This window comes from Pelmatolapia mariae, linkage group LG7, assembly GCF_036321145.2.
Source record: "Pelmatolapia mariae isolate MD_Pm_ZW linkage group LG7, Pm_UMD_F_2, whole genome shotgun sequence".
NCBI lineage: Eukaryota > Metazoa > Chordata > Actinopteri > Cichliformes > Cichlidae > Pelmatolapia > Pelmatolapia mariae.
In genome coordinates this window covers 32,871,462-32,894,053 of record NC_086233.1, presented here as the reverse complement: position 1 = coordinate 32,894,053, position 22,592 = coordinate 32,871,462, and the positions used below count along the sequence as shown (strand labels likewise).

The 22,592-nt window shown below is 38.1% G+C and overlaps 2 protein-coding genes across 2 annotated transcripts in view; one reads left to right on the top strand and one right to left on the bottom strand.

The window, feature by feature from the left end:
- The window catches only part of LOC134632187 (coxsackievirus and adenovirus receptor homolog), a 73,862-nt gene that overhangs the window by 11,221 nt on the left and 40,049 nt on the right, over nucleotides 1–22,592 (top strand). The window contains exons 3-4 of the mRNA XM_063480842.1: nucleotides 17,648–17,724; nucleotides 19,053–19,116. The gene's annotated coding sequence lies outside the window, so the exon portion shown is untranslated. The remainder of the gene's footprint in view (nucleotides 1–17,647; nucleotides 17,725–19,052; nucleotides 19,117–22,592) is intronic.
- Nucleotides 1–22,592, bottom strand: part of si:ch211-127i16.2 (probable flavin-containing monoamine oxidase A) — a 44,601-nt gene that overhangs the window by 8,092 nt on the left and 13,917 nt on the right. Inside the window, exons 8-11 of the mRNA XM_063480841.1 lie at nucleotides 17,607–17,707; nucleotides 6,476–6,634; nucleotides 4,353–4,439; nucleotides 1,075–1,175 (exon numbers count right to left, since the gene is read on the bottom strand). Coding sequence (XP_063336911.1) covers nucleotides 1,075–1,175; nucleotides 4,353–4,439; nucleotides 6,476–6,634; nucleotides 17,607–17,707 — 448 coding nt within the window. The remainder of the gene's footprint in view (nucleotides 1–1,074; nucleotides 1,176–4,352; nucleotides 4,440–6,475; nucleotides 6,635–17,606; nucleotides 17,708–22,592) is intronic.

The following is a 22,592-nucleotide window of genomic DNA, read 5'->3' as shown; positions in this document are numbered from 1 at the left end:
TTATCCCAGATGTTTCCTCCCTTGGTAAAAAACAGAGATCTTTTGTTTAAACTACATATTTATATTTATACTAAAGAATTAATCTTTCTTTCTGCTAACTTGGTGTAAAACCTACTGAAGTCAGTTTATTCATATGTCTTGGTTTTTCTCACATCTCACATACCCTCTTCTCTGCTCTCAAACATCCTCCATGCTGTCCATTCAAGCGTATTATTAACCTAGAATAATTAGTCAGTGTGTGAAGTGTGAAAAACACATTGTCAGTATAAAGATACAGACCATGTCAAATCCCATAATGGGATAATAATGGGACACTAGCTAAATTTTTTGCACTGGTAAATACATTACCTTGGAAGCACCAGCAGCATTTTTGTCAACCAATCTTGGGTTTGTCTTCATTACACGTGCTAGATTTGTGTCAAGGTTATAGTATGCCCTTGAGAATCAATTTCTTATATGGGGTAGGGATGTGGCTGAGAGCTACCATCACCTTTCTGCTGTTTCAGTCACGTTATGTAATGAGCTTCCTCTGCTCCCCACGGACTTCATGTCATTATGGAAATGCATTACCTGGATCCCCCTCCCCATCTCTCTCCCTCTCTCTCTCTCTCTCGTTTTTCAGCTTTGTGCATCTCTGAACAGGCCATTAGAAGTGGATTATAGGGCATTTTCCCATGAGAACACCCCTCCTGATGACCTCTTGCCATTTCTTTAGAACTGGACTACTATGTATCATTAAAGATGTAATCACTCCCACGACTCATGTCAATGATCTGTACGCACTGGGTGCTAGTGAGTAATATCTAGTTGGCAGGGAGAATACAGACCTATTTTTTGTTGTATAAAAATAGTATAAACATTCAGCAAATATACTCAGTATCTCTCATCCTGTCGCCTTCTGTACTGTGTTAACATTTACAACTGTGAATTCTATAACTCCACACGTTTAGCCATTGAAAACATTACTATTAATCTTGTGTGGATACAAATGCAGATGGACGATGAGTTATTTTAATGTAAGGGAGAATAAGTATTGTAATTCACTGGTATATATGTCATTAGTCAGGTGTTTACCTGCTAAAAGGCTTCCTCAGGCTAGAGTGGTAATATGTTAGCAAACCTGGTGCCATGACATTAACAGGACAGCCACCACTGTAGTCCTCCTTGGCCCAATCCTGCAGGAGAAAATGGATTTAATTATATTTTTCAGTATTGTTTCACATCACATATGGCTTGATTTCATAGCAGTCATAATATTTTTGACAATTTATGAGGACATAACCATGGACCATGGAAGATACCATGGACTACTCCTTGACATTCCTGTATAGTATGCTAAATAAGCTGATACTAGTTTAATGTTTGCAAGCTGCCTAAATCCGTAAAACTCGTATTACAATGATTCGATATTAAACATTTTAGTGTGAAAACCTAAATATATAATGATTCTCAGGCAGGGACCAAAAAGACATAATAATATCAGAGTTTTGATGATACAGAATTTGACTCTTTTTAAGCCCCAGTGAGGCCTAAAGTACAAAATGTAACATCTAATTTTCCTTTGGAAAATGTTAACTATATTGAATTATTTGTTGAGGAAAATGTGTAATACTAATACTAATCATCCAACACCTTGAATCTGCACACAGGAAAGCTAATCTTTCAACTTGCATGGGTGCCCACCTCCTAGGATGTCATCCAGTTAAAAGAGAGTAAGGATGCCTTCATGACAACACATTTAAATAACACCTTAGAAAGGACAACTAAATATAAACATAGAAATAAAAATGTTAGGGACTTATCAGTCACTATCCAAAGTTCTGTGCAGATTTACTTATTCTCTTCTTTTAAACTTAACATTCTTTCTAAGATGGATTATTAAGTACCGGATTAAATTTCTCTGTTCCTTTAATGTCTAGAAAGTTCGTCACACTGCTTAGCCCAGAGTGCAGAGAAAATTTCTGGTGTATATTCTCTGTTTAGCCCTCACTCATTACTTCCCTGATGTTCTCAACAAGTCCTGTGGATTATTCAGTGACTTTAAGATCGTGCCAGTGCAATCCCACCATATATTTTCTGTCTCCACAGCTGCTGGTGAAGTGAATCATAGTTCTTAGGTTGCTTGCAGGATTCTGAGATTTTATGTAGATGTGAAAATGGAATCTAGCCTAGGCAACATAGATTACCATCAAGTTGTCGCTTGTGGTTGAGAAGCTTCATTATTCACATTCTCAGTGGGTGTTTCTTGCCCTGACCCGGTATGTCCGCTCAGAATAATTTAAATGTCAAAGTCAAGCACCTCCAGTATCCAAATGTCAAAAAAGAGCATGGGGGTCAGGGGATTTTAGCCCCCTCTATATGCCCACCAGCCTCAGTTTGTAATATATGCACTTACATTTATATAGTACTCTCTTGTCTTACCACTTAAAGGTATTTAGACTACAAGTCAAATTTAGACTTGTACATTTATACAGTAATTTATTCTACTTAAAGCATTTTATCTGCCTCACATCCATGACCAGTTTAGAACCACCAGTTAACCTAAAATTGAGAGTAGGAAGACGTTGGAGTGGGTAAGGAGAAACATTTAAGGCATTTAATATGTTCATGTCTGGGAATATCTCTAAATGTAGAAGTTTTCCTTTCAACGTTTTGACGTTTTGTTTTTCACTTGCAGCATACTTTTTGGGGGGGTGGAGAGAAGCATCATCATCCTCAGACAGTTATGATTGCAGCTTGACCTGCAGTCCTTCTCCTTCATATCTCCTTGCTCAACTTTGCTTAGGCTGCCATAATTCCCTCCAGTTAGGAGGAAAACCTCAGATGTTGTACTATTAACTGCAGCCAGTAATGGTGCCCATTTCTGCACCTTCATATGCTCCTCAGGTCTACTTCTTCCATGTTCATGTCATTAGCTTTTTGTGCAACGCTGCTAGCTTCTGAGTTGGTTAGCTATCACTGCTTTGTTGCTTTTCCCTTTTCCTTGTTCATGTATAGGAGAATTAAGTGTGCCATAAACTGTGCCACAGCTGCACATGCTGACAGTTATGTGAACCAAATCAACAGGTCAGTCTGCAATAAATTAATCCCATCTGCCAACCAAACACCTAAATCATGACTTGACTGAATATTTAGTGAATATTTCATCAGCATGAGTTAACATTAGGTTTTCCCCTAAAATAGACATGCAAAATGGTTAAATGCAAACTTTTCTTTTTTCATGTGGAAAAAAGTGGTGCAGGATATAAAAAAGAGAGAAATAGTTCATCAAACTGTATAGATGTTAAATATATAAATAAAATACAATTTATTTAAATAAATTATCTGCCTTACCAATGTATTCCTTTACAGACCATAAATGAATGTGCTACATCATGTAATACAGCTGAGCTATTTGGTTTGTGTCTGACACATTTTTAGGATGATAGGCAGATTAAAATTAAAAGTATCTTTCAAAGACAGTTTATTGCATGTACATTGTTTTTACCCAGGACTGTAGAAGATGTAGTATCTCGTGTGCAAAATGGGTGATTGTGCCCCATTTGGAGACCCAGCCCACATTCGACATGCTTGCCTTCCAGTGACTTATTTATTCAGTTTCTGCTTGTTTTGACAGCATGTTTTTAAAGCAGCCACCTAAAGTCTGCCATTGAACTTTCAAAATGTGGCCTTTTTTTAGCGTGTCTCTAGGGACTGTCACAAGTCAAGAATTACCTTGTTTATGAGCCTTATTTAGAGTCACCACTATACTTTTTGATTCCATCCTGGCTTTCCTCCTCATTATTCTGACGGCTGATGACACAGTCATGTTAATTGTTTGTGTATGTTCTTCATTGTGGTCTTTTTTATCTACTGGCTTTTCATTTCCTAAGGTACTGGGAGTTCAGGTTTCTTGTATTTCCTCATGCAGTCAACACAAGAGCAAACCATGCTGTGCTTGTGGCTGAGATGTTTTAAAAGCAGAGTAATCAGAAGCAGTACTATCAGGAAAATAAGAATAACAGAATGCAGCAGCTACTCTTTCAGAATTTAAAAAGGCAGGCCTGTTAACAGAACTTGTCCACTTTCCACACTAGAAAGGGATGCAAATTTGGAGGGTTTTAGACACAATTTATGGTCTGTGGAAATGATTCTAGACTCACTGTGAAACCCCAGTGCAGTCTAAAATAACTTTTAATTTATTTTTGTTTGCTTTTTTCCTAATATAATACAAAAACTTTATACCTTAAGAATACAAACCAGAAAACTGCAAAGTGAGTGAGAGAGATGGGATACATTTTGGCACTGTACGGAACCACCTTAAACTAAAAATATTGTTTTATTTCACCAGACATTTGGCACTTAGCTCTTACTTTTTCTTCATAATGAATGAAAGATGCAGCCTGAGGACCTAGATATTTGACCAGACTGGAAAGCACAGCATTTTTCCTTTCTCCAACCTATAAACAGAAACAGAAATGTGTGTTGTAACTTGGCACTTTCTCTAACTTAAGACTGTAACAACATGCTTTGTGCTGAAGTATGAATGTATTGTCTAGAAACCATTCCAATTTGGACACAAGAAGTAAAGAATTTGTGCAACTCATTCTCACAGTTGTATTAGCACACATGATGAGCAGCTGAGGCCTGGTAACAAAACGAGATGCAATAAAAGTCATTTAAACTTTGCCTGTGTTATAGAGATTCTAGGAAAAGAATTAAAGCCAAACACGTCATGTTTTTGAGTGTTTCTGAAAGTGACATTGATCTATTACAGTAAATGTATGTAAATCAAACACAGATGATTTCCTACAAATATTTTTATTTGTTGTTTTATTATGTTTCCTAATAAATTAATAAATAATACATTATTTTTTTGTGTGTCACAACAGGTCACAGATTTCTCCTTTACACTCTGACCGGCTGTGCTAACATCAGCCTGTCATTCTGTTTGAGTTTCTCTGTAAAACCAAACAAGAATGGCCTCCTATTACATAAAACATGAGTTGAGCAATAATATTTATAATTCAGGAACATTGTAGTTAATTCTAATTTATTTATTTATATTTATTTATTTATAAAGACTTGAGTTCAACGAAGGTGAATGAAGTGTCAAGTTAATTTTGGAGTCATCCCATTTGCTCCAATAAACGGTAAAGTTCACACTATTTTTTGTGCAATCTTCAATCCCCTGTATTTCTGCATTGGTAATGTTGGCATACTACAAGAAAAACAGGCAAAGAAACAGCATCCAAGTAAACATTTAAACAAATTTAAAACTGCAACAATAGAAAGCCAGCGAAGTGCAAGAGACCTGGAAATGGAAAAAAATACAGAAAAAAACAAAGCAAAAACACATAAAATACATAAAATAATAACAAACTCATACTTTGCAGCAGCACATACTGTGCGTAATTGCATGTCTGATGCCACGTCTACTCACATATACCACCATAGTTTGGGGATTTTTTTTTTCTTTTGTTGAATTATTTAGCATCCTACACAGAATAAAGCAGCAGGGTGATAGTTACTCAAGAGCTTTAGCCAGTCAGGATGACTTAGATGGCAAAAACAACTGTATAGATGGGGCTGAATATATTTATATTTTTATGTAAAGGGAAACACTGCTACCTGTATGTATGTATGTATGTATGTATGTATGTAGAAAGAGTGTAGGCTGTGTGTGAAAAGCGTGTTGCAAACCACTTTAACCATACTCGCACACATTTACAACACACGCTTAAAGGCATATAAAGCCTGCATTCTTCCTATACCAAAGCTATTGCTGAAAAGAATTCAAAGGAATTTAAAAGATTAAGACAAGACTTGTACAATTCCAAATATTTTTAAATGCTCTTTGTTAAGAAATAATAGATTGGTTGGCCAATAACATGAACAACCATGCATCTTAAATTTTAGTTAAGTCATTCTCTATTTTTGTGGGTTGTCTTTTACAACTTAAACCTTAAACTTAAACCTGGTAACAGTAACTATAACCACCTTCCCTTTATTTCTAAACACTTAACAAGCAAAAAATACCCACTGTCTATTTTTAGGGATGCTCTTAAAGTCTTCTTTCTATTATACAGGTAAAAAACACTTCTGTCTGTTATTTACTGAAGTTGCAGTTACTGAAAGCTTGCATCAGTACCCCACAATTCTCAGTCTAAAGGCAGTGCTTTATCTGCACTCGGGTGATGAGCAATCTTGAGTGCAGTTTTATAATGCTGCCACTGAACAACATCATTTTGAGAATGCATTCGATGTGGCTTTTTTCTCTAATGCAAACAAGACCTAACCCTAAATATACCCATGATTGGGGAGTTCTTTAGTTTATATCTACTAGCAATGGACATCCAAGTAAAAGCAAATGATCCTGATGGTGGAGGAGTATGCAAGTTTCTGCTTATTAAAACATGTTGAAGATACTGTCATGTTTAAATGACATGTGCATAGAAAGTTACTTAAAAGCCTCTCTACAGCATTTTTCCATTACCTCTTTTGATTCCCAATGAGAAGCCTGCTGGCCAGCAATGAATCCTACCAGAGCAGCATTACCAAAAGGGCTGGTGGCATCAAAGGTTACACAGAATGGACACTCGGTGGAGGACCCTGCCACTATTTCCCCAGAAAAACCCTTCTCCCTCCAAAAAGCCTGCGAAGAAATACAAACATTCTTAGCATCATCAATAATGGCAACACTTTAATACTGAAACGAGCTACAAACCATTTGCATACAGTCATTCCTTGATTACACATTGGGGAAATGGCATTAAATTTTGACTGGATTAATTTGAAGGTTTGGCAAAAAAAAAAAAACCCAACAAACTGCTTTGTCAAGAAAAATTGTTTAAGCTAAAACAGAGGGGAGCTATCATAGATCTGTCTGAAAACGATAAAGAATACCTTCTGTTCTTCATGATTAAAGTGATAATGTCAGGGGGAAAAATATTATTTTGTGCTCACATTTCCCTCAATGTCTTCAAATTTGAAGATAAATCAACAGAACCTTGTATTGACAACTTTTAGTTACTCAAAGTTGTCAGTGGGATATTGGAACTCCTTTTCACATCCAAATGTGAAATATTAAATTAAAGGAAAAAAGTAAAGAAGCAGCGTGCACCATGTGGTTAGCACTGTTGCCTCACAGCAAAAAAAAGTCCCAAGTCTGAATCCTCCAGCTGGCTGGGGCCTTTCTGTGTGGAGTTCCCATGTTCTCCACGTGTTTGCATGGGCTCTCTCCGGGTACTCTGGCTTTCTCCCACAGTCCAAAGACAAGCAGTTAGTGGGGTTAGGTTAACTGGTGATTCTAAATTGCCCATTAGTGTGAATGGTTGTCTGTCTCTGTGCTAGCCCTGCAATCCTGCAGGGCTAGCACAATCCTGCAGGATTGTGCTAGATAAGGATAAGTGGATGGACGGATAGAAAGAATACCCTTCATGAAATCAGGATGGTTTACTGAGCACTTCTTATGTACCATACTGACAAGCTGTTCACACAACACGTTAGTAATAAGGTTGAGGTCCTGTGCCGGCCACTCAGTTGTTGAATACCTGTTACCTGACCAACTTCCTTAAATTTTTTTGCATAATTTTTTAACTTTGCTTTTGGTTATAATCTGGTTTCACTTTAGAATGATGTTAAACCATAGTAGTTGGGATCAACCACCTCTTTCAGCATCTGTGTATTTATTCTACATCTCACAGCTGTTTTTCTTTTGGTTCAGACATCTCAAACACAGACTGTTTGTTCATAACACATTTTCCAATCTTTCTCTGTCCAGTTTTTGTGTCCCTTTGCCCATGTTGATCTTTTGGGCCAATATCAGGAGTGGCTTTTTTCTTTGCATCTCTACCCCTTTTGAGACTTATCGAAACCTAAGCTGAAGCTCCAGACATGCAACTACACTAGGGAACAAAAAGCAGTGCTTCTTTAATCAGCAATTACCATTACTGGCAAAGGCTTTTTATAATGATCAATCAGCCTTAAATTAGGTAACACACCACTGGATGGGCCTCCGTATAGTACATCTATGTAGTTATTTTAGAAAGGCAAATCCTTGATTTGTGCTGATTAAATATTAAATAGATTCCTCATTAAATTTCTTTCAAAAACAACAGATCCAAAATCTGTCAGTAATTGTGGGTTTTATTGTTTTGTTTTTTTAAGAAATGTATGCTTAATATAAATATCCAGTCTGTGACAGCTTTGTTTTACTAAACAATATTATAATATTAGTAATATTATAAAGTATAATATGTCGTAGCTAATGCAAATTACATGTTCATATGTGTAACTATAATTTTATTTTCGTATATTGGAGTGTTGGTAATTTGAATACATTTCATGTATGTGAAGACCATTCTGTGGCAGTAAAATAGCATGAGATGTACAAATGTAATACAAATGCTTCATAAAATTATAATCATTTGGCTCTGTCATACACACTATGTGTTGCTTTCTGGCAATCTCATAGCCTCATGTAATAATAAGTAACTTTAATGTTCTTACAGCACAAGCTTTTGGGAAGCAGGGACATTTTTGAACCTGCATCAAATAACACTAACTTTTTATTTTAAGAATTTATTCACTTTGTGACATGGGGAATTTTGCAAGAAAACATAATATGACTACTGCTACTAGCAGCATTGTTTCACAAATTATTGTATTACTAATGCTACTATGTATTCTGCATTTACATTTGTATAAGCATGGGCTGTCACGTTTACATCCACGTGAATTTAAATGTGTGTTGAGCCATCCTTTTGTGCTGCATCTCTCTAACATTGTGATCAGTGTCATTGTATAATGGCAACTGTGATTCTGAAAGCATATTTCTGGATCTTGCTTTGAATTTGTATTCTCTTTTTTAATTATTTCCATTGTATTTTTGCTCAAAATAAACAATGACTTTACTTAATACATGATTACTGGAGACTTGGTTTCAATTACAGTTTCCTTTTTGGATCTTGATTAGTTATTCACTGCTAAGAACCCCAACAACCACCCCCAAAAAGGCTAAATAGATTTCAACCAAAATGTGCTTACATTGTGATTGAAATTAAGCGTTTATTTTTTATATTTGATATTTTTTATGTTTTATATACTTTATGACAAATTCATCTATTATCTACACAGGGCATATCAACTCTCCCAGGCTAATTCAAATGCTAAACAAGCATCCAATATGCTGTTTATGTTCACATTATTTCCTATTCTAGAAACAATCAGAAGAGAAAGCAGATTCTGGCAAGACAAATGCACTATATTGCCAAAAGTATTTGTGCCTCTGCCTTCACGCACATATAAACTGGAGTAACATCCCATTTTTAATCCATAGGGTTTAATCTTTGATGTGTGCTAGCCTTTGGAACTATATCAGCTTTAACTCTTCTGAGAAGGATTTTCACAAGGTTTATGAGTGTTTCAGGGAATTTTTGGCCATTCTTACACATGCACATTTGTGAAGTCAGCCACCGATGTTAGATGAGACAGCCTGTCTCAAAGTGTGTGCTAAATCCCATCCCAGAGGTGTTCTATCAGGTGGAGACCAGGACTCTGTGCAGGCCAGTCAAGTTCCTCTACACCAAGTCTTTATGGACCTTGCTCAGTGCACCTGAGTGCATTCATGATGGAACAGGGAAGGGCCAAACTGTTTCCTCAAAGTTCAGAGCATGAAATTGTCCAGTATTTTCTTTTCGCTGGAATTAGAGGTCAAGTGCCACTTTTCAGGAGTGGCAGTTTGCTCTGAAAAACAACCCCACACTATAATCACCCCTCCACCAAACTTTGTACTTGGTACAATGCAGTCAGACAAGTAATGTTCTTCTGGGAACCACCAACATCGCATTGCCAGAGTATGTCTGGTACAGAGAACAGAGAACTGTGATTTGCCACTCCAGTAAACAAGTCTCCAGTGCTTTAGAGTCCAGTAGTGGCATCATTTATGTCACAACATTGATTTTGGTGATTTAAGGCTTGGATAGAGCTGTTCAGCCATGGAAACCCATTTCATGAAGTTCTCTACACACTGTTTTTGATCTAATCTGAAGGCCGTATAAAGGTTCTTTAGCAATTAAGTCTGCAGAAGAACTTTGCACACTTTTAACCTCAGCATCCGCTTATCCCACTTTGTGATTTTACATGGCCTCCTACTAGAGCAGGGCGATATGACCAAAAATATTTATCACGATATACATTTGAAAATTTGCGATAACAATATAACTGACGATATAATTGACACTAGACAAAATACTTTACAACTCCACAACTTTATTAGTGCAAAAAAAAAAAAATCAATGTATTTTCACTTAAACAAGCCGCTGTTTTTTATGTGCATTAAAGTTATGTAAAAATTTAACAGTGGAAATGCAAATTCCTTGCTGACAGTTTAACCAAAAGGCATTTCCAGTGGAAATTGGCCGACATATCCTCAGCATAACCATGTATAATATCCACAAAACTTAAAAAGAGGTTATACACGCACAATACAGTAATATTATGTCGAAGTACAGTACGTATCACTCCGCGAGACTCCTGCCTACGGTAGCCGTAATGCTCCGACAATCCATCAAACGGTGCGGGTTCGTAGCTTAGCAAAGTCGTACTGAAACATTTGACAGATTTTCAAGCGCCGTGTACCACATAAAATCGTTTCGAGGTCAGTAAACACAACCAGAATTCATACATAAGGCACACGGGATTATAAGGGGCACTGTCAATTTTCAGAAAAATCAAAGGATTGATTTTAAGTGTGCCGTATTTTCCAAAAAACACGGTAATAACGACGGCCCGCTAGCATGCTCTACCAAAAATAGTGCTTTGTTGTGTATCTGACGGACGAAAGCTAAACCAGTTCCACACCACTGAAGTTGCAGCATTTTTACAAACCAATTCTGGTTCATCTGTTTCATTCAACGATCCGCTTTCACTGTCCTCATTCTCCGTCGCCGTCATGCTTTTTTCGGCATGTGCGTATGCAAATGAAGGCACTGCGCACGTGCGTTTTACCCATATTCTATCGCGATATTTCATTATCTTATCGTTGCCCAACATTATACCGGTATTACCGTGAACGGTATGATATGGCCCAGCCCTACCTCCTACTGTACTTCGTGCCTTGGTTGCTGTCATTCCCAAACATTTCCACTTTGTTATTAAATAACAATTGACTGGAATATTTAGTACTGAGGAAATTTCACAGCTGGACTTGTTGCACATGTGGCATCCTATCATGGTGCCATGCTAGAATTCACAGAGTTCCTGAGCAGTCTGCTTGATGCTTGATTTTATACAGCTGGGGCCATGGAAGTGATTAGACCACTTGACTTCAGTGATTTGGATGAGTGAGTAAATACTTCTGGCAATGTAGTGTAGCTAGCACTACACTGTTTTTTTTGGTGAAGTGCTTATTTTATTACGTCTGCTATAGCGCACTTAATTGTGAACATAGTTACTTGTTGAACCTTGTTTTGGTCCGTATACATTTTATCGCAAGTAACGTCATTTCTGACACTAATCCACTTCTGAGATTGGATGCACACAGGCTATTTCTATATAACAAGGTTATGATTCATGCTACAGTTCTTGTTTGTTTGTGTTTTGTTGTTTTTTTGAGACTGAGACTACATTCACTCCTGAAAAGATTGAAATACTTTTTATAAGATTTAGATCCTGCAGGGAACATTCTTCTGATTTAAAGACTGTATTCCATGATAATGCAAGGTAACAATAGGCAGTCATCTGTTTATGCTGAAAATGCTAAATCCTTGGACTTGTGATCTGGCAAGAGCATTTCAGTGAACTGCTCGATCAGCTGAGTGTTTTCATAGGGAGAAGTCTGCTGCCATCTGTTATCAAATTGTCTCTGTGATTTCCTCTGTGGGTTGGGTTTTTTGAATCACTCCCCCCTAAAATGTCTCCAGTAGGGAGTCAGGGAATAAGAAGATGGTGCCCATCTTTAAATGTATTCTTCTTTTCCCTTCAGTGGGGACGACTGACTGGTCGTCGCTCACCTGACATTTGAAGAAGAAAAAAAAAAAAAAGCTAAAAGAACATTTCTGCACATTTCGGTATTTATCTTGTGAATATTATGCAAGAAAGTGAATAGAAATAGGAAAAAATTAAAAGAAGGATAAGTTTATATATATATATATATATATATTAGGGGTGCAACGATACACAAAATTCACGGTTCGGTTCGGTTCAATACTTTGGTGTCACGGTTCGATATTTTTTCGATACAAAAAAATGTTCATGCCTTTTCAATTTGTCATTTATTAAAATTATAAATATATATTTTAACTCAAAAGTACAGTTTTTAAATTTAATGTTGCTGAAACAACAAAATAATAAAAAAAAATAAATCTATCTGATCGAGAAATCCCTCATCTTTGGAAAAGAGAGTTTATTACAGAGAAATGGCTCTTTCCAAAATAAAAGCTATACTATACGCTTCTTCTGGGGTATATTCTCAGCAGCATATTAAACATATCAGGTCCCCATAAGGAGAATCATGTGCTAACGGCTGTCTAAATGACTCGGGTAAAGTTTGTAGCATGCGTGCTTGTTGTTTTTGTCTGCTTCCACTTGTCTTTGCACTAGGATGATGTCGGCGTAAATGTGCAGTCATATTCGTTGTGTTCCCACAAGTGCTGTCAGCTTTAATCTCGTTAAAATGACATTAACGCCATAACACAGCAAATCTCCGTTAAGATAAGATAAGATAAGATAACCTTTATTAGTCCCACACGTGGGAAATTTGTTTTGTCACAGCAGGAAGTGGACAGTGCAAAAGTTATGAAGCAAAAATTAGAATAAAATAAAATAAGAATAAATACAGTACACAACTGTACAGAATAGAATAAAATAGAATACTATATACAGTAGAATAAAATAGAATAAAATATACAATAAGATAAAAATAGAATACAAATGCTATATACAACTGAGTAAAAATACAACGATGCCAGAAAAGATTATTGCACATTAGTGTTATTGCATATTTGTGGATGTGTGTGTTTGATCAGTTAAAGTCTTTGTTGTGGAGTCTGACAGCAGTGGGGAGGAAAGACCTGCGAAATCTCTCCGTCCCACACCGTGGGTGCCGCAGTCTCCCACTGAAGGAGCTGCTCAGTGCTGTCACAGTCTCATGCATGGGGTGGGAGATGTTGTCCAACAGGGATGACAGCTTAGCCACCATTCTCCTGTCACTCACCACCTCCACTGGGTCCAGAGGGCATCCTAGAACAGAGCTGGCCCTTCGGATCAGCCTGTTCAGTCTCTTCCTGTCCCCGGCAGAGATGCTGCCGCCCCAGCAGACCACACCATAAAAGATGGCTGAGGCCACCACAGAGTCATAGAAGGTCTTCAGGAGTGGGCCCTCCACTCCAAACGACCTGAGTCTCCGCAGCAGGTACAGTCTGCTCTGCCCTTTCCTGTAGAGGGCGTCTGAGTTATGAGTCCAGTCCAGTTTGCTGTTCAGATGAACACCAAGGTACCTGTAGCTGTCCACAGTCTCAATGTCCATACCTTGGATGTTCAGTGGTTGCAGTGGAGGATTTTTGTGCCTGTGGAAGTCTACCACCAGCTCCTTGGTTTTACTGGCATTGATCTGGAGGTAGTTCAGCTGGCACCAGTCCACAAAGTCTTGAGTCAGTCCTCTGTACTCCTTGTCGTCCCCATCAGTGATGAGGCCGACTATTGCAGAGTCATCAGAGAACTTCTGCAGGAAGCATTGGGTGGAGTTGTGGGAAAAGTCTGCAGTGTAGATGGTGAAGAGGAACGGAGCCAGAACCGTTCCCTGTGGGGCCCCCGTACTGCAGACGACCCTGTCCGACACACAGCCCTGAGTCCTCACATACTGTGGTCGGTTGGTGAGGTAGTCCAAAATCCAGGTAGTGAGGTGATGGTCCACTCCAGAGTTCTCCAGCTTGTCCTTCAGAACCGAGGGAAGAATAGTGTTGAAGGCACTGGAGAAATCAAAGAACATGATTCTCACAGTGCTCCCAGCGGTCTCCAGGTGAGCGAGGGAGCGATGTAGGAGGTGAATGACGGCATCATCCGCTCCAATGCCAGGCTGGTAGGCAAACTGAAGTGGGTCCAGTGATGAGCTCACAAGGCGCCGAAGCTGAGCCAGGACCAACCGCTCCAGGGTCTTCATCAGGTGGGATGTCAGAGCCACCGGCCTGTAGCTGTTGAGGTCCTTGGGGCGTGAAGTCTTTGGCACTGGTATGACACAGGAGGTTTTCCAGAGCTGTGGGACTCTTCCCAGCCTCAGGCTCAGGTTGAAGAGGTGCTCGATCACCCCACACAGTTGGTCCGCGCAGGACCTGACGACCCTCGAGCTGATGCCATCTGGGCCCGCTGCCTTCTTGCCATTAATCCTCCTCAGTTCCCTCCTAACCTGGGTGGTTGAGAGAGACAGGCTGGAGCCTTGTGTTGATTGTGTATTGGATGCTGTTGTTGGGGGTGGGGAGGAGTGAGCAGGGTGAATAGAGAAGGTGTGAAGTGTCTGAGGTGTCAGAGGTGGAACAGCAGCAGTGGGGGTGGGTGAGTCTGCAGCCGATGTTGGAGACTGCCTCATGGCTGAATCAAATCTGTTGAAGAAATGATTCAGTTCATTTGCCCACCTCACATCCCTCCCAGGCAGAGAGTTCTGATGTTTGTGGCCTGAGATGGTTCTGAGGCCTCTTCAGACTTCACCAACGTTATTTTGCTGAAGCTGGTTCTCCATCTTCTGCCTGTAGCTATCCTTCCCATTCCTTATCAGTCCCCTCAACTCTCTCTGCACCCTTTTCAACTCCTCTTTGTCTTTGGACTCCTCTTTGTCTTTGGTTACCGCGGATCGCCCCGTGCGTGGGGCTGGACGGCGTCAACACGTTAACAAGCTAACTGCGCTAACGCACTAGTTCCCACCAATTGAGCATTGCGTGGCACATCCGACATACTGTTTTACTTTTGTCCATGACGCGCTTACCTTCAGAGTCATACTTCACATGAAAACCAAGAAAGTTCCAAACGCCAGATCTGAATGAGGGTGGGGGAGGTTCAGTTTTGGGTAGCGTTGAGGCAGTTGCCATGTTGCAATGAGCTTAGCTTCTGTCTTGCTAGCTTGCACTGCGCTCAGTGGATCTGCACTCGACAGTGCAGCCTAGGTGGAGTAGTCGAACGCAGATCCACTGAGCGCTCAACACAGACAGCATCGTCAGAAGAAAAGTTGATAAAATAAATAAAACATTTTGTATTGTTCGATACATGCGTACCGAACCGAAAGCACTGTATCGAACGGTTCAATATCGATACGAGTGTTGTTGCACCCCTAAAAAAAAAAATATGTGTGTGTGTGTGTGTGTGTGTGTGTATATATATATATATATATATATATATATATATATATATATATATATATATATATATATATATATATATATACATATATATATATATAACCTTCACTGTATGTTCTTTAAAATGGATAAGCCTCTCACAAAGCTATTGAGGTATTTGGCCCATTCCTTCATGCAGAACTGCTACCACTCAATGACATTTGTGTGTTTTCAAGCATGAACAGCTTTTCTCAGGTCTAGAAAATACACCTCAAGAGGCCTTGGCCTCAGTGAGAAGACTGGGAATCACTGTATTTGCTTAGTAACATTTTTTTTCCAATGTTGCTTTAGATCAGTGTGCATCCTCACCTATGTCAGTATATTGACACAATTAATCACAAGGGCTAAGGTCTGTAAGGTATATGTTGAAAAAGACTAGGTGAATACCAATCAGGTTTGATTTCCAAATCCCAGAGTAGCACAGGTGAGTGGAAATTCAGCTGTTCGGTTTTTGTTTTTCCCTATAAAAACTGCAAAAAATGTTTAATTACTACTCCCAAAAAATAAATAAATAAATAAAGCAAACCAGATGTAACCAGAAATTGGCTAAAATGATGTGCAGAAATGAAATGGAACACTAGCACCACGGATTTAGATGTTCAAAATACTAAAAACGACCATTAAGGTCAACAACAGAGGTATTTTGAAGGGAAAATGAGATAGTTTTGTCACTCACCAAGTTGTTAAAGAGCGTTTTCACGTTGACATTAGTGCAGGATGAAAGTAGTTGTACATACACATGTAAGACCACACAACGGTAGTGTTAAAACATCTGATAAAGCAAATGGGTGCACCTACACCACGGGAATGTTCTTTTTTGTACTTTTATACATGAATAGTCAGATGCAGCTGGCAGCCAAATTAGGCACAAGGCATCCTTTGGTGTCTATGTCTTGACCCACCAGCCGTGATAATACTGTGCACAAAGAAATAATGGTGCTCTTTTCAAGAGCTACAAAGAATGAACTTTGTTTCTCGTGATGATTTGTTTCCCTTCCATTCACATATACTCTTATTTCCTTCAGCCTGTCAGGGAAATGTATATGCTTTACATCTATTATATTTAACCTTTTTAAACATGTATATTTCAGACATATGACCCATGGCTCCTGGGCTACAACTCATAATCGTAATTGATAAAAGTAAGGTCTCCATACATCTGAGACTATAGAATTTCTGCAGATGCACAGGAGCAGACTAAAAATTAAACCATATTGTCTATCAGTGAGCAGTTTTTCCGTGTGTTTATTGGAATCTTAGTGCACCTTGCCAAGACACTGATCAAATAAATGTTTGCATGAGCACAAATTCTTTTATGTTCTGTACAGCTGACAATTTCAGTTACTTAACAAGGCACAAAAGCATTTTGCTAATTAACTGTTGTGTTGTAGTGGAAGTGCAAAATGGATTAGATTACACAAATCAAATTTCATGTGCTCAAAGCTTTTTGTACAGATTGTTGTCAGATTGATGTATAAATGTGTCAAGTTAGTTATTTGCTGTCTGATAAAGACTCCTGCTTACCAAATAAATATTTTTAAACAATTTTTCTACACCGGAAACTGCAATTTGTTTTGTTATTGATATATTTTTTTTGTCTGATATTTTTGTCTGCAATTAAAATCAGCTGTTAATTTCCCCACATGTCACTGTAACATATGGTATTTTCTTAATCAAGCAAAGTGCAGACTTATAAGGAACCCCCTTGTGGATTCTAACATTTATTTGAAATTTATAAATCTATCAGCAAAGTATTTTTACCTTACTTTTTTATCCCCCCGCCATTAAAGGCTGAGTACTGTTGACACCCCACTGAGGAGGAGGGGGGTGTAGCGTGGACACCCAACTTTATGAACTTTGTTGCCTCGTTCCTAAGTTATAAAGGATTTTGAAATTGGTACATCTACTAAATCTCACCCTAGTGACCTCAACCTCAACAACAAGGTTTCTGAAAATCCTGTGCACACGATAATTCAAGAATGAAGCCACACGATTATCAAATTATCATATATATATATATATATATATATTCACATAAAACCTTTTTCATCTACAACCAACTTCATTATCGACCATAGCCAATCAGTCTTAAATGTGGTAACTATGATTGTATGTAACTTTGGCTCAACAGATTTGAAGGGAAAAGGGTTATCATTTAAAACAAATGCTTCTTGATTAGATCGTCATAACCTTAATCATATAAACATTGCTTCTGTGTGTTCTTGTCTTTTTTTTACTTACCGTTTTGTAGGTAATAATGAATTTTATCATATGACCCACAGGCATGTTCTGAGTAAGGAATTCTCTCTGGCTGGGCAGGGCTGGTTGGTAGTTGATCTTTGCTGGTGGGAAAATAAAGGTAAGCCATGAATCTTAATCTGGACTAGTACTTAAATAAACAGAGTGCTTTTCATATCTATTTTAGCACTTAAAGTATTTTTATTCCAAGCCTTATTCACTCACACATTCATAGAGGTGCTTTTTTTCTATGTCCTAATGCTTTTAACTTGATATTCACACACTCACACTGCATCATGTGCAGCTCGGGGTTCAGCATCTCAGCCTGGGACATTTTGCCATGCAGACTAGAGGAGCTGGGGATTGAACCACCAACCTTCTGATTAGTAGACAACCTGCTCTACCTCTAGTGCATCACCTTCACTGATCTTACTTCATGCGCTTTACTATAAACCATACTATAACACATAGGACTAGTCTACTTTTTTTGTTTTTTTTTCTTTTGAAACACAGAGTAAAGGAACAAAAGTTAAGACAGAACTCAGGAGCTAATCCTTCTATTGATCAGGCTTTATCTTTAATCACTGACTAGCATTAATGACCTTCTAAATAAATCGCCATGACCTGCTGCAACTCTCCCTGCTGCTTGGCTTCAGAGTACTAATCACAGTGCTTACATCTGTTAAAGCTCAATCTCACTGATGTGAAGGCAGTCAAGTAACTTCATCAGTACTGTTAGAGTTAGCATATGTCACACATAAAGAGAAGGCAAGCTGTTTCTGTGCTTGTCCTGGCAAGTGTACCAACATCTGGCTAGAAGCCAGGCTTTTAACGAATGAACCACTGGAAGATGTGAAACATCATTTTGAAACCGTCAAGGGCCTGTCAGCAACCTCAAAATAATGCCCTCAATGCAGAACAAAATTTATGAGCTTGAAGCAGTATAATTGAAAAACAGTGACATGATAAGTGGCTCAAAACTAATTTGACATGGGCACCTAGACATTCAATTGACGGCACTGTACACATGACATAAGACCTGTCAAGTGGTATCTATCCATAATACTATTTTTGACACCATGCATGCTAAGTTGATGGCAAGGGATGTCTTTTACCACATTTCTGTCAGACAGCTGTTGAATTGCAGATAAGTAAATACAACATACACTGGCATCTCACGCTTTTGAACACAAAAGTGCAGTGAAAACACTATCATCCGCTCATAAATATGCTAATCTGTTGTGACACTTTTGTGGAACTTTGCTACCGCAACTCAAAATCACAGTCAAATCAAGGCGACATAGGTAAAAGTATAAAATGGCAACAATGCAATGGCAATTTATGCACTTACATAAACATGAGCGAGTGCGAGCAAATTTGCCTATTTGAGACAGCCATCAGCTATTTGCAGCAGAAAGAAAAATAACACTGTTGTCTTGTCTTTTTAAGGTATCCGATAATTTCTGTTCTTTTTACTGTGGAGGTCCCCTTGTTTTTGGCATCTTCTGAAAAGGTGGGTTAAATCATAAAGCTTTGAGAGCACAGATTTCAGTATATACACAGGATAAATACTGATGATTTTCCCTGTCTGATATAGAAGTGAAAAAGCCACTTTGACAATAACAAAATATCCTTGACTCTAGAGCATTTAATTTTACACTGTTGGGATGGTAGCCCTTTAAATTGCACAGCCTAGCAACTGAGAAAGTAATACATTTTTTTTTAATTAAACCTTAATAGAAGTGATGATGTTTGTGGCAAAATGTAGCATATTCACATTTTTAGTAGTACTAAATAAATTGGAATTAAGGCAATGATGGTCTCTTGGTTCCTTACTGGGTCCAACACTCAGGGGCTGACAGTATTTTTAGTTTTGATCGGATAGTCATTGTCCTCACATTATCATTTCTATTTGACTGCATGGAACTTTTAAAATTCGACATGTGTTACATCTATTCAGTGATCTAAATAATATTCAACTCATTAGAATGATAAGAACCTTAGCCATGATGCTAATTAGTATCCTAAACTATTTGGGTGAAAGAACCCCTTCTTTAGTTTGACAAGTGAAAGTTGCAGTTGAAGGTCAGAAGATTTACATTTGGACCAGACATGGAGAAAAATTGAATGTTCCCTCTAGTATGCTGACACCATCCTCATCTACCGTCCTCTGAAGCACTAATTTGACAGCTCATCAGACTTTTTTTTTTTTTTTTTTTGCATTACACTGTCATCTATGCAAAACAGTGCCAAGTTCAAGAGCATCTCATAGCTTCCAAGCTATATGCACAAATGTTTGTTCCTGACCCTTAATACTCTGACATCTGAGGACACTGCTTCCCCTCTGAGTGGTTTCCTTTCAATTTTTCATCATCATTCTGTCTGTCTTCATTTCATGTCCTTCCTTTTAAAAAAATTCTGGCATTTGATCCTCTCTGACTTAATTTTTGTGAATGCACTCCTGGACAACAGTAACCACACTTTCTCAATTTCTTCTGGATGTGACCTGCAAGTCACATCTGCGGTTGCCTTCGGCAAGTAAGGCCTCAAAATTTCCATTACTTTTTCACTCTGAACTTTTAGCACAGCATACGGTACCGGCACTTTCAGTGTCTTTGACTGTTAGAAGGATGAGGAAAGTGAAACTTGAAAAGCCACTCAAATCAAGACATAACATCAAAGGCGTGATGATTCAGAGATGCAGCTTCTGAATGGCAATTTATGAGGAGTGGTTAAAAAAAAATCCTTTAAAAAGTATGAAAAAAAACCCGACTCAAGTTTAGTTCCTGGCTGTCTTTTTGTAAGCTGTAAAAGATAATCATTTCCATCCTCACAAAAACAACGGAGCAGTCCACAGCGTAAGCCTCAACAACCTGCTGTGGAGAAAAATGAAAAAAAAAATAGTGACACATACAACTTCTTGCCAGGTAACTGGCTAAGATAATTGCATCTGAAAATAGAAAAATAAATTAATGTGTCAGCTGTTTGATTGAAACAAAGGAGGAAAAAAAACACAGTTCTGGCCATAATCATGGGGAGGTATCCATACCCAGAGCTAATTTAAAAGATACAGGTAATAATGACAAATGAATACCAAAGAAATAGCAGTCGCTACGATCATAAATCTGTAAGGCCATTAGAGATGGGCAGCACTCTTCATCAACCACTTAAACAAAATGTTAAAGATGGAGGTTCTGTATCTATGGCTATGTTACAGCACAGACCCTTTATTGAATTACATATGCATCCCCTTGACACTTATTGAAATTGAAGGCTCAGTAGTCGACATATACACCCTCCCCCATCCATACCTACACCACTGTTCGAGTTTTGCTGTTGGTCTAAGCAAAAGTGGACTTGAGGAGAATGACCTCTGAGTCCAAAGCAATTTGTTTACTAATTAATTTAACTATGCTTTAATATTGAATGACTTTTAATTGCTTCTGAATACCTGACTGTAATCTTGACTACTAACTGTAGTGCCAGGAAACCATGCCTTACAGTTTCTGAATAGAAATGAGAAGCTAATTAAGACATACTTTTATGCAGTAATCTCTTATCTGGGCAACAACTACTTGATATTTAGTATTACTGTTTGACTGCACCACTATTACTACAGGGCTGTTCAGGGCAACTACAGTATAGTGTTGTTTGCTGATGTTATCCCATCATACTTTTAAAATGCATACTATGCAGTGCCCATACAGACAAGTTTTATCTATTATTTATTGCAGCACTGAATATTTTACCACCACAATAAAGGCATGGCAGCTGAAAATGCTCAGAAATGAAGAATGGCATGTTTGAGATGAGGTGGTTTCATTTAAAAAAAAAACCTATTTGATTATACTGTATCAGTTAAAAACAATCAAGCTACACTGCACACACAAAGTGCATTAAAACCTCAGTGACAATTTCTATTTGTTTGGATGCAAAGGACTAACCACAGCTTTTTATTGATCAGGTGTAACCCCCCCAAAATGTAGTTTGTTAAATGGTCATTTCAGACTCTTTTTTTTATATCATCATTTTTATCTGTCAAATACTAACATCCCTACTGACCTTAAAAAAATAAATAAATAAATAAAAAATCCAGTAACGATCAATCTCCAGTGACAAAAGATCATATCGACCATGGTTTATCTTTCCAGGAGACCAAATTTTCCATAGCAATTATCCATTGGTCAATGAAGGTTTGTGAAATTATAGCTATGATTGTCTGTTCTTCAACACTTGCATATATTACTCATCAGGAGAGATGTAAAATATAAAGAGAGAGTGAAATTTATTTCCACTGAGTTTAAACTCAGCAAGATAAAAATCACAGTGCGTTAATTATCTTCACAATCACTTTAGCTCCCACTTCATGTTTAATCCCTAAATTAGGCTCCATTAGTTTCATTCACAGCACAGCAGATACTGACCTAGAATCCTGACTCATGCAGTGTAAGTTGTCAAAATCATTGCTAATGCACTGTTTACCCATTTTTCTACTAGTGTAAACCAGACCTGAATGGCACATTTCCTCACCATTGCCCAAGCCTCTTCTAATTAGAGCAGCTCCTCCTGCACGAGACATGCATCCCACTATACTCAGGTACTGTGAGTTTGCAGTCTTTGAGAACTTTAGCTTCACTGCTTTCAAAATAAATACACACAGACAAGCCCACACAAACGTGTGCACTCACAGCATGTTCTACTAAGAGCTTCCTGAAATGAGAAACAGTAATACGGTGTGAAACTAAATGCTAATTTAGCAGCTGCAAAGCTCTCTGTAACTGTTGCTGAATATTGGATGGTATGCTTAATTGCATTATATTAAAAAACAAACAAACAAACAAACAGAAATTTGAAAATGCTTTTCAAGATTTTTATCTTAATCTTATCTAGTCTCAGACTCTATAAACATACTAACCTATAAACTATTTACTATAAACTATTTACCAAGAAAAACATCCAAATATTTTACGTGTCCACATTTCAAAAGTC